This window comes from Leptonotus elevatus, chromosome 13 (assembly GCF_054856555.1).
Source record: "Leptonotus elevatus isolate MCC_2025b chromosome 13, RoL_Lele_1.0, whole genome shotgun sequence".
NCBI lineage: Eukaryota > Metazoa > Chordata > Actinopteri > Syngnathiformes > Syngnathidae > Leptonotus > Leptonotus elevatus.
In genome coordinates, this window is record NC_141251.1 from 3,874,858 (window position 1) to 3,887,699 (window position 12,842).

General features: G+C 41.3%; 1 protein-coding gene across 9 annotated transcripts in view; it reads left to right on the top strand.

Moving 5' to 3' along the window:
- phactr2 (phosphatase and actin regulator 2) overlaps window positions 1–12,842 on the top strand; it is a 30,615-nt gene that overhangs the window by 2,371 nt on the left and 15,402 nt on the right. For 5 of the 9 annotated variants that reach the window (XM_086092634.1, XM_086092631.1, XM_086092638.1 and 2 more), the window contains exon 2: window positions 569–713. In XM_086092634.1, the coding sequence (XP_085948760.1) occupies window positions 569–713 (145 nt within the window). Of the gene's footprint in view, window positions 1–470; window positions 489–568; window positions 714–4,522; window positions 4,581–11,088; window positions 11,336–12,842 lie in introns of those variants that run through there. The other 4 variants (XM_086092636.1, XM_086092637.1, XM_086092635.1 and 1 more) reach the window with 3 other exon arrangements.

Below are 12,842 nucleotides of genomic sequence, written 5' to 3' on the forward strand. Positions count from 1 at the left end.
GGGTTACGGTAAACTATTTTAAGATTAAGAATGAAAACCTGAAGATAGTCATTAAGCCAACGTTTCACCGTAGTCCTCCTCATTTGCGGCCAGGGTTCTGAGCATGCAGCCGCTCACATTAATTTATGAATGCAGCTTGTAATCAGCAGATCAGTATTTATTCTACATTTTGCATTTTACAAGTTAAATTCATTGAGTGTAACAAGTATTTAGGTGGGAGCTGTGCATGTGTGTGGGGGTTTGTAAAGGCTTAATAGAGGCATAAAATTTTTTTTTTGATATGACGTACCTTTGCATACACCTTTGCATACACCTTTGCATACATGCCTAAACTAAACATAAACAGGTTTCCACTTTGCAGCCACATTTAAAGGCAACCTGCGTTTTTGAGAGGGCGTTGACCAACACAGGAAGACACGCACACCCGCTCACTCATACGTACACGCACACACCGAGACAAGTTTGAACGAGCTGAGCAGGAAAGAAAGGTGTAGGCGCTCAAGCTGTCCTGTTCATTGAACGTGGTGGCACATTTCTGACCTTTATTTATTTCTTGCGGGGGGTCCAGGCCACCATGGAGGAGGAAGAGGGGGACACTCTCTCGGAGCTGAAGGCCTTCCCTTCCCTGCCACCCCAGCCCAGGTTTCGCTCCCTCAGCGACGCCTCGGGCTTCACCGCCAGAATCCTGTGGAGGCTCAGAGGAGGTCGCACAGGTAAGAAGACACACCTCAGATCACATAAGAAAAAAAACATTGTTTAGACTCGTATCTATCTATCTAGCTATCTGAATTTTACAGGTAACATAAAAAGACTCAAAGTAACGTTAAAAGACCATCACAGTTCCCAGGTGTCTTAACATCTTTTGTCGAAATACCTCAAGGATCAATAATTACGGCACTATTCACACGCCCTATTTCCCGTCTTGCTGAAAATAGCCCATTTGAAAGAGTGCATGCAAGTGAACACTTGCACCCACCGTAGACCGCATTTTCACTCGCGGCGGCAATCAGTTCTTACGCTACGCTGCGGCATATGAGCACAGCACCCAACCTGGAAACCCTCACCACGGTCACAATTTCACCGAGCAATTAACTACGTGTCGCTAGATCAGCCGTTAGCTCACTAATTCAGTGCATCTAATCGAACTCAGCGCAGCTCTGCTTAACCTTTAGCCTTGTGAGTTTGATAGTATTTTAGACTGTGTCGTTCGGTGGAAGGACACCAGCCATTGGTTGAAAGTGACTCTGGATCTTCACCTATCCTAGCTGATTATGTCATGGGTGGATACATTCATTGTGGGGAAAGATAGGAAGCAAATTAGCTCTGCTAGACCTAAAGTGTTGTGTGACGTGCTGACATCTGGTGTGACGGTAGTCACATGATGGTAGTCTTACCCTTTCGAAAAAGTGCCGCAAAAAAAGCCAAAGTAAAAGAAAAACACTCAGAGAAGGCTTTCATTTTTTGCTGTGTTATCAAAATGGGCCTACCATTTTGCCATAATTGTTCCTTAAACGTGACATTTGTTTGTTTGTTTTTTCTTGTGGCATTTTCTACCTAATTACTGAATTATATTTGACCTTAAATGATGAAAAGCTTCACCAGTTTGCACGGCGCTGTTTCTGCCTGTTTGGTTGTCTCGCTTAAATGTCACTCTGTCCCACTTTCGTAACCACAAGTGTTGCTGTGCTTACAAGTGTTTCCGACTAGCCATCTTCAGCGTTTCATTCTCAATCCCTTGTGGGGTATACCAACATTTGTCATGTATAATATGACCAGTGGAGTTCTCTTTGCCCAGGTCACATTTGCAGGATGTTAAAAAAAAATAGTACAATGCTTATAATTTCAAAATATGTACAGTATGTTTTGTGACATTTTTGTTCGTAAAATACTGTATACTTAAAATGCTGTATGTAAATTTAAAAAAAAAAAGGGTGCTTACAAAACCACAAATAGAGTTAATGAAGGTTTTAGGCTGGAAGTTTTTTTTTTTTGACATTTGGACTTGGAAGTCAAGTAGCGTCCCAACAACATATTACGTTCTACTTTGGAGCTTCCACTCTATTGTTTGTGTGTGTACAGCAATATAAAATGACCTGTGCATCATCATTAGGGAAGTTGTTTCCACAAATAGTCCATAAGGAATGATGTGTAGACTGTAAATAGCATGCTGTCCTCCAAATGGACACTCTATTACTTTCCTCTGATTACACGGGCAGAGTGAAGCAGGAGAGATGGGATCAACCAAAAATATAAAAAGGGTTCAAAGTGAGGCGAGGGAAGAAAAATGTGCCATGAAATGGCAAAGAAAATAGGAGGGGGTCAAATTAGATGTGAGGACAGTGTGATTAAGGAGGAGGAGGAGGAGAATGCAGATGGAAAAAAGGCTGAAGAAATGGAAGAGGAGGGGAGTGTCGGTTTGCTCCTCGAAATAGCCGAGATTAGACAGCATTTGAAGCGACAATAAGCACTTGTTAGATGTGCTCTTTTTGATTGTGCACCAAGTCGACGTTGCACCCAAATGAGATGTGTGTATGTACATACACTACTATATTGAGAGAGAGCAAGACAAAATAAAAAACGAGAAAAAGGATTTGACTAGAATATTAGAACATGCGTTACATAATGTAAAACATCAATAACGATTCCAAAAGACGTAATTTAAAAAAATCAACCTACAGCCCTTGATTTCGGCAGGTGTAAAAAGCAGGATTCAAAATTTCACATTCAGTAATCTGCAGCAAAAAACTAGGCTGGGCTTGAAATACTTCCTGTTTTCACTCTTCTTTTATATACATGTATACTCAGTGTCAAACATAATAGTGTGAGGCAGAACAAAGTCAATATGTATACCTGTTAAAAAACAAAACAACTTCAAACCAGGAATCCATGCGGGAGTGGCATTTACTGTAAACTTCTGGGCCACTGGCAATTAATGGCTTTCATGACCATGGCGGCGCAAGGTGAGAGTGACCAGATCTTATGCACTACCAACTGAATAGAACTTGCAGTAAAACAAAAGCTACAAATAACTAAAAATACCATGTTTGGTACTTGGGAATCGAGATCTATGAGATTAATAATATTTAATGTGAACACCTCATGTGGCTCCTAAACTGCGACTTTCAGTTTTTCACAAAATACAGGGTTCGAACCCTTTGCCCTGAGCTTGTGAGCCTTATATTATATGCAGGCTCCTTTTAAGGTAATTACTTCTTGTTTTTTTTAGTAGTCTAAATTAGTTATTTTTATCACACAATGAAGGCCAGCAAGTAATTATTTTTACTTCCAGTCAGTGGCAGCATGAGTTTTTAATTATTATTGTGTAGTTACCTTCCCAGTTTATCAATAACTATATTTAGTTGCTAATTAAGCCTTCTACTCTATTAATAATTTTTGAAAAGCACTATCAGCAGAGGTCCATTTGGTTTCATAGCCGTGTCCGCTTGTATTAGCATGTTTTATTACGTCCTGCTTCATTATGTCCACTCTTGTAAAAAAAACAAAACAGGAAATGAAAGAAAGCAAAACCTTGCGGCAGGACAACACACACACATATGAGATTAGACAATAACAGTTACCATGCTCAATATTGGATGTTTATACTTGATTATGTTAATTATGGTTTCATCTGAGTTTCTTACAACTCAATAACATGTATTGTATTTTAAGAATATCCTAAACAAGCCTGAGGTAGGACATGAATTAAAATGTGAATTTTTTTTTTACCTAACAAACAAAAATAAAATCAATAAATTTTTGATGCGCTTTTCAAGAGATTAAAAAAATTCCAGAAAGCAATGCAAATTATGCATGCATAAAATTATACAAAATAATTCAATTTGTGATAGATATATATTCTGTCTTTAAAATTGAAACTAAACATACATGTGTTATTATTTATTGACCATGTAGTTCATAGTGTTCGCGTGTGTGTTTAACATGCACCATTATGCACTTTCTTAAGTACCTTCAGAAAACTGTTGAGAAGTTTCCACTTGGTTTTGTATCTGTTGTCCTGGGACACCGGTGCGACCTGTTGAGGGTGCACCTGTTGCTGTGTGCGGTGAAGAGAGGCTGGCCACTTGGCTCTTGCTGCTGCTTACGCAACAGTCAATGTAACTGCACTGGATAGAAGCTTGACCTGTCGCAGTGAGTGATCTGTGTACCTGCGCTGATTACAAGCCGCCATAAATCATAAATGGATAACACACGCACACCTCCAGCTCTCCTTTTCTCCTCCTCCTCTTTTTTTTTTTTTTTTTTTTTTTTGTTACCTTCTCATTTGCATGTTTTTTTGCGTCACGGTGGGGTCTCCGTAGGGAGCCGGGCAGGCTCGGGGATAGGAGCTTGACTCGGACGAAGACGGGCGAGATTGAGGACCTGAGATGGAAAGAAACATTAAGTTTTAATGCTCTTTACTGGAGGGAGAGGAGGGAGGGAGGGAGGGAGGGAGGCAGGCAGGCAGGCAGGTGGGAGGAGCGAGAGATGGAGGAGGAGGAGGAGGGCGGTATGTCGGGAAGAGGCGAGGATCAACTCACACTGCTGATAATATATCCTGGGTCAAGTCATGGAACATGATGGTGAGTTTCTCTTCACTATAAGCATTTGTTTGTTTATATATTTTATTTATTTTAACAAGTCCTCACTCATATCCTCACACAAATGTTAATTTTCTTAAAAATGACAACTTAACAATGTTATGTCACGCATTGGCTGTATAACACTATGTAGTGTATGCAATATTTATAAGATGCTAATGCTGTAAGGGGATCACTGTGCAACATTAAGGGTGGGTCTACTGTACCTTAATTTAAACAGGCTTCTGGTGTCCTCGGCTATTTGAGTGCAATGCTGCGTTGTATTATTAAAATCACCTTTAACAGTGGCGGTGTTATTATTGCACATAACGTGGTCGTTCATTCCAGGTGGGTGTTGTTAGTGGTCGTATTGGGTCTATTAGAATGACACAGGTCATATGTGTGGTTGTTTTCGTGGCTTTAGGAGGCCTACATAAGGTAATCTGATTTAATGTAGACACTCTTATTCGTTGTGTGTTAAGCAGGAAAGAAAAACAATGTTGGAATTATTGTAAATAAGCTCACTTGTGGTTCGGATTTCTATTGAGAAATTGCCTTCAAGTGTGCATGCGTGTAATTTAGTAACCTTCAAGTGAATTATCAGTCCCATTCAATGTGTCAAAGCATGTTAAAATTGTCTTATAATCATTGTGCCATGTGAGAAAAGATGTTTTATGACAGTCGTCGCCGTAAGCTTTGTTTCTCACGCCCACCTCCTTCCACCTACAGTAATTGTAAGGGACCTTTAAAGGATTTAAAAGGCTCGCTTTAACCGCTCTTTTTATTCTCATCTCACGCATGATTCATGTTGTCTGTTTTACGAGGCCTGTTGAGAAGCGACATTCCAGCTTGACATAACAGTGAAGTCAGTAACTAAGATTCGGATCAAAGCAGTCAAGTAAGGACGTTTCACCTGTCAGATGTATTTGTTGTGTTTAAAACAACAAACTGTATGTACCTGCTGTTCACTTTCATTTTCCTCGTGTTTGACGGACATTTTCTACTTGGCGCTCACTAGTTCTGACCTCAGTGCATTCCAGCCAAACGTAAACTAAAAAAATGACTGATGAGTAGATTGTTTTTAATAAAATAAAAAATACATTTTAGCGAACAAATCCAAGCATAAATTAAATCTACGGTATGTACACAACAATTTCACTTCAGCACTGGTTGTGTTAAATGACAATCTATTGCATAAACAACCATTCTGATTCAAACCTATGGACAATTTAGAATACCTGAAAAAAAAAACCTCACAAGCACAGAAAGAGCATGCAAATTCCAGGGCCTGAGCCGACATTCGAACCCAGAACTTCTTAACTATAAGGCAGACGGGCTAACCTGACCTCTACTCAACTTCACTGCCCTGTGTTGACAGTCTTTTATATTGTGGCGCATCCTTGTTTTGTGATGAGGTTGAGAGACCTCTGGCTTACTTTAGGGCAAGAGTTGGACTGGCCAACCACATGCCAGCGTTGGGTCCAAAAGGGACCAAGCCATTGCTGGGTTATTTATGCCCACTGCATTGGGTTGAGGGTTTGACCCAGCATGTAGGGTCAAGGTTTTGATCCAACAAGGGGTAGAAACTAACCATACTGATTAGTTTAAGCTACCAAGAAATTGTTAACCAGGTTATCCGTCTCGCTGTGGTTAAAAGTAGCACTAATTTCATCACCGACATTTTCAAAGAAGAAGAAACTTTCCCCTGTGCCATCCAGTAGCCACCAACGTTATTTATGTTGCACAAAAGTTGTCATCAACTTCAGTGCACAACAAAAATGGCGCCCAGCTTCAGCTTTTCAGCCTACCCAAATCCAATCTTCAACCCAATCTGCTGGGTCAAAATAAGTACCATAACCCAATCTGGTCATCATCCACAGCTTCACTCTAAAAACAGTTCCTCTACTTGGGTCAATTTGACCGAACTTTGAGTCAAGAAATGGGTCTTTCAGTGTAAAACAACTCATAAATATTGGTCTGATCTTTTACTTGGGTCAAAAAAGTGGGTCCTTTTGTATAAAACAACCCAGAAAGTTGGGTCAAATTGACCCATTAAGTGGATCAGTTTTTTTTATTTTTTATTATCCATAATTGGGTTACTTTTAACCCAACTGTTTTTAGAGTGTATGGAGTGGGTTGCCACCTCTTGGCACCAAAGTATTTATTTTGAGGGTAATAGAACCACAATAACTGCTGAACAAGTTGTGTCAGAAAAGTTCCAGTGTCATAAAAGATGAATTTCAAATCCAAAATGCAAATTACAAGTTTTCCACTTTATGAGGCCCATTTAATCAACAAGCATGCCGAAAAAGAAATCCTGCGTCGTTTGCTTTGTCCATCCTGCAAGACGAGGCTGGAATTGTTGCGGGGCACTGCTTCACAACAACAACGCACCTGCTCACAATGCCCTGAGCATCTGACAGTTCCTGGCCAAGAAGAACATCGCCGTGCTCGAGGTCCAGAGGATGCCGAAGTACACTCTAAAAACAGTTGGGTCAAAAGTAACTCAATTAAAAATCAAAAATGGACCGATCCACTTTATGGGTCAATTTGACACAACTTTCTGGGTTGTTTTATACAAAATGACCCAGTTTTTTGACCCAAGTAAAGGATCTGACCAATATGTATGAGTTGTTTTACACTGAAAGACCCATTTCTTGACTCAAAGTTGGGTCAAATTGACCCAAGTCGAGGATCGGTCCATTTTTGACCCATAGTTGGGTTATTTTTGGCACAACTGTTTTTAGAGTGTACCATAGACGCCAAGAAGATTACTTTGAAGGGCAAACCTTTTAGTGTGGAGTTTGGAATTGAAATATATCTTCAGCTGCACTAGTCCTGGAACTTTCCTGACAAATCTTTTACACCTCCCGAGCCGTAAATCGACCACCATTAGCCAGTGGTAGTGCTTTCAAAACAAACCATATCACACCTTTGTTTGAGTAATAAAGCAGGCCTCAACTGCTCAAATGAGACTTCAATGTTTGTACTCCGTTGAGATGTGACTGTATATAGAATAATATGAAGGAGCAGGAAGGAATGCTCACTTGTTTATTCTCCTCATGCTAATACAAGTGTCTGCAAGCGCGCGCCGCCTCATTTCCCCGCAAACCGAAGGCCTTTATTCAGCGCCGGTTACCAAACGCTGCTCGGCCACGGTCTGTCGCCGTCTCTCGCTCTTTATCGCAAGCGCTTCGCTCCAGCTCTCCGACTGGCCGTCTGGCAGGATGTCAGCTATTGATTTAATACGGGCAACATTTTAGCATTATGGCTCGTGCCAAACAGTATACAACAAACAGGAGATCAGGTTGCAGGCATGCTGGCCGGGGGCGGATGGGGAAGAGTGAGAGACATGACAGTAACCAGTCCTGTAATACTGCCAAAAGACTTTGCAGGTTCGGTTTTGTTTTAAGGTACCCAAAATAATCATATTGAAAGCTGCAAGAGTGGATAGTCATTACTTGACGAAATCGTACTGTGCAATTTAGTCGAATGAATTAGTCAAGGTGGGCGGGGGTGGGTGGGTGTAAGGGGGCGGGAAGGTGGAGGCTCTCAAAAGTAGCACTTAAACAATTATTAGCCCCGTGTTCCGCTGAGGCCACCTTTTAAATATTTGATGACTGCCTTTTTCCCCTCAGCCCTTTCCTCCTCCGGTCAATAAGAAGGTCAGGATCCCTCGGGAGAACGCTGTTATTTAAAATCGTGACGCCGTCCCTAAAAATGTCACCTTGATGTACTTGTGACTGGAAGGCATGCCCTCTTGACCACTTTGCTTTTATTATACAACACCATAATTGATTTGAAGTAAAACGGGATTGGAGTACAGTACATCCTTTCAGCTTTTAAGGAGATATATTATGTGACGGGCCACACAGTGGCCTAGTGTTTAGCATTAGCATGCCTGCCTCACAGTCTTGATGTTCGAGGTTTGCTTGTTATAGGTTCATTGCAGGGCTGGACTGGCCATCTGGCATTGAGGGCCGATGCCCGGTGGGCCGGTGTCTTTTGGGGCAGATGCAGTGCTTTTTAATTATTATTTTCCTCCATTTTTACCACAAGAGATAGGCCCACAATTTTGATGGGCTGGACCATTAATTCATTTTGAATATAGACAGCAAACTGAACCAACATCAGTCAATATCAGTGGCAGAACTATGGGGGGGGGGGGGGGGGGGGACAAAAAGTCCCACAGTAGATACCATTCTGACATGTCAAGGAACCTGAAACATACTCAACAAAACACGCTAAGCCTAACTTCAAAATAATGTTTACCAAATACAGTAATACATTGACGGCAATGCAAATAACCTTAATACACTTTTACTTTGAAGTTCACCCATGTCGTGGCGTGATGGCTAGCTTGACTTTTAGACGTTTCTTTATTGTAGTTGCGACCAACATCAACACTATCCCAAACTCATGTTCAATTGCTAATTTAGGTACGCGAAGAAACCGCTAATTAGTTACGTCGTATGATACGGCAAAAGTCTCCAATATAAATGGCTAGCGGGTCGCGGATACCTGTTAGCATGACCAACGAGTGAGTGTCTGGCTGCCGTACACCGGGTTGGTAAGTAAGTTTGACAACTGGTATCTGACTTACTGGAATTATTTTTCAATATTCTGGACCAAAGCTACTTTGTAATTCACTCTCCATGTTTAAAGGAAGGGAAATGTGCCTTAAACTGCACTTTGAGGTCATTTCATTATTTAAAAAAAAAAAGAAAGATGCCTCTTTAGGGTCTACTTTAATGGGTTAAACAGGCAGATACACTCTGCTATGTTTTGATAGTATGAGAGTATGTTTACAAGCTCTGCATTTGACACTTTAATTCCACGAGGATAGGGCGTATTGACTTGTGCTTTGAAATAAACAACAAACACTTCATACTTGCGGCGCTTCTTAGCACTAGATGGCGCCATTGGTCTTAACTGAAATGGAGTTGGAGCGTGGCTGTGCTCTGCAAGGTCTCAACTCACACCCTGTCAACAGCGACGGCAGAACACACGAGCATGCGCGAGCGCGCACACACAGGCTACTGTTTGCTTTTTTATCAGCTCTAAGCAGGAGCGTGTGATCGGCCAGCTAGCCACCCCTGAGGTCATGCAGCTAATATAAAACACTTGTATTATGACCCAAAAAAAAAGTTGATGAAAGGAACCCTCTTCACGCTGAATTTGCTCTTAGAAAACAGATCTATCAGAGGTTTCCGACTGCTGAAGTGGAATAATAGAACTGATAGAAAACTGGAAATTCCGATATGGTGACATTTATGCCACGTGCTTGTTTGTTCCTCTTTCAGTTTTGTAGCAAATGCCAATTTGAGGGAAAACAGACATTGTTGGGATTTACTGTACGGTGGTGCTTTGACTTACAAGTTCACTAGAACTCAATGTACTTGTGTATTATCTACCTCACTATTTAAATGAATTGAAACGCCATTAATATGTTCCAGCCCATTAAGACAGTAAAAGTATGTTTACTCTGGAAGCAGCACATACACAAGAGTCATCAATTGACCTATAGCATGTTTTAGGAATTGCGGTAGGAAACCAGAATATATGGGGAAAAAAACCTTTATAAGCACATATATGCAAACTCCACATAGGAAGGCCAGAACCCGGATTGAGGCCCCATCTCCTCGGTCACTGTGTCACCCCCTTTTAGAACATCTGAACTTTATTTGGGGTGCAGAGGCACTTTAAACGGTGGCAGGTGTGTGCTGACTCCCTTTTAACACAAGTTTGAATGTTATCGGTCAATTCTGAACACAGCCACATTGCTAGCTATAAGAGGGTGTGCACACTTATACAACCACATCTCAGTTTTTTGTTTTTACTTCCGGGTATAGTAAATTATGTTTTTTTCAACAAAATGGGTGGGAGGTACTAATCTTTCATTTGTATGTTTGGTGTAGGGTGTTAGCCAGGCTCATTTTTGTCGCAAGCCACACCGTAGCAAAGTTTTTCTAGTAATGACTGTGAAGAGTGAGCCCAAATAAATGTATGATTGGCTCATATTACATAACTAGTTTTGAAAAAAAAAGAGACCAGGAAAAACTGTTTGAATATGATTACATTTATTTATTTTTTAAGAGGGCTTAATAACAAAAAATGCAATATCCCAATGTTTTTAAAAAGGAATTTTGCTATGTGGATATTTTACCAAGAAAAATAATTTGCTTTTGCGGGCCACAATAAATGGCGAGGTGGTCCATATCTGGCCCCTGGGCCATTAACCTGTCAAAATGCTCTAAAATGGCTGCCAGTTACTTTAATGGTGAATTTATTTAATTTTTTTTTAAACACTCAAGCTACCCCACGAAATGCGGGACTTAATTGAGGTTTTTCCAGGTCGTTTTCGTTCTCTCCTGTGCCTAAAGGTGTCAGTCAGCCTTCACCTTTTGGGCCCCAGCAGGCAGCAGCGCTTCTAATCTGCTTGGAGGAATGAGAAGCATCCACCACCGCAGAGGAAGAGGAGGAGAGCGGGACACGGGTGGGAGGGGAAGTTGTGACCAAGCAGCAGCAACTCCAGTGCCGTCAGTCGGCCAAAAAAAAAAAGAAAAAAAGAAAAGAAAAAAGTTTCCTTTCCAGCCGACATGAACTCTCACGGCGGCCGTGCACGGGATTTATGCGGCGATAGGGAGCGGTGATTGCGGGTTAACGATAGAGGAGGGCACCCTCCTCCACCGGAGCTCCGCCGGTGACGCCGAATATGGGCCAGACCGCTGTGTCTGCCGTGTCTCACACAGCGAGTGGTGAGTCTTTCCTCCTCGCCCCCCCCTCTCTCTAACCCCCCCCATTAATGTGACTTCACTTTTTTTTTTTTTCTGTCTTTATCGTTTTGAGGTTCTACACGTCGCAATTTCCGCCCAGGGGCAACTTTCAAGCTAGCTTCCATGCTAGCTTAAACGCGTCAAAATGAAGTTAAAACTTTTTCGACGTTCGTTTTGGTTAAATGTGACACCGCTTTTGCGCACACGCCCGTGAAAGTGTTTACAAATAGCTTGACTCGTCCCTTTTGTGTAAAGAACGCAACGCGTGGGTGACATGTCTTTTTAAGTTAACACGCCGCACCTTATCGTTGGCTCCTTATCAAAGAACACCAGACCGAGGAGGTACAGTTTTGCAGCTGATCTCGGTACAGTAAGATCTGCACGGAGGAACCTGTTGGACTTGACAGACTCTTTTTCAAAGCAAACATGAGGTCTTGCAACCTCGCAGAGACGAGCGTGCAACTGTTTTGCACAGGTCACGCAATATTAAACTGTTTTGAAACGAGTCTCAACTGACAGCTATTTTCCCGCAAAGGTACTGATTTGGTGTGAAATTTCTTTGCAGCAATCAAAAAACGTCAAGTGGACTACGGCCTGGTACTTGGGCGCGTATGCCTCACTGATATGCTCGAGATTTCCTGTGTGGAATAAATATACTTGTGGCAGCCACCTTAAGCCACCACGTTACTCAGTAAGCTGTAATAATAGTATTTTTTTTTCTCAAAAGACGCACTATTGTTGGGTGTACCATTCACATTGTGTTTCAAATATGTGTTGTTTAGAGGTTTATAACACAGGAACCGTAGTGCTTGTTTCATTAGCACGTTTATGGCGTTTATTTTATTTTAAATACACAAAGTGTAATTCTCTTTGTTTTGTATTTAATTTGATGGTGAACTTGAACTGGGAATAGCAACAGACAACTTGAAGCAATTTTTTTTTTAAACAATTGTGCAGTATCTGGTTTGAAAATATAGCTGTCTTTGTTTTATTAACAAACAGTTTTTGGACTGATTTTTTTTCAAGGTGTTGACATATTTTTCTGACAGCATAGTCCATTCACAACTGCTGTCAAGAACATCAACAGGCTTGCAACACAACTCGCTAGATAAACTGTAGCTTCATTGTGCAAGAGACCGGCTCAGTGCTTGTTGCATATTTGAGAGTTCCATAGGTGATTTGTTTCGTTCAAATTGCCTCTAGTTGCACCTCCCAATACAAATGTTTTTTTTGTTTTTTTTTTAAGAAAGAGCTGCAGTGTTTATCATACGCTTCTTTATAGCCTGCACGCTTATCAAAATATAAACAGTGTTATTTTTATGGGAGTATTTGCTACCCTGGGAGAGCTTACGGAGAATAAACTTCTTTTGTCTTGTTCGGTAATGCACTTACACTGCACTATGGGTTACATAATTGTGTTGCGACATTCTTAAAATGCTTAATCTATGCAACCGAGAGGGAAAGGGAAGTTATTCTGCCTCACTCAGTT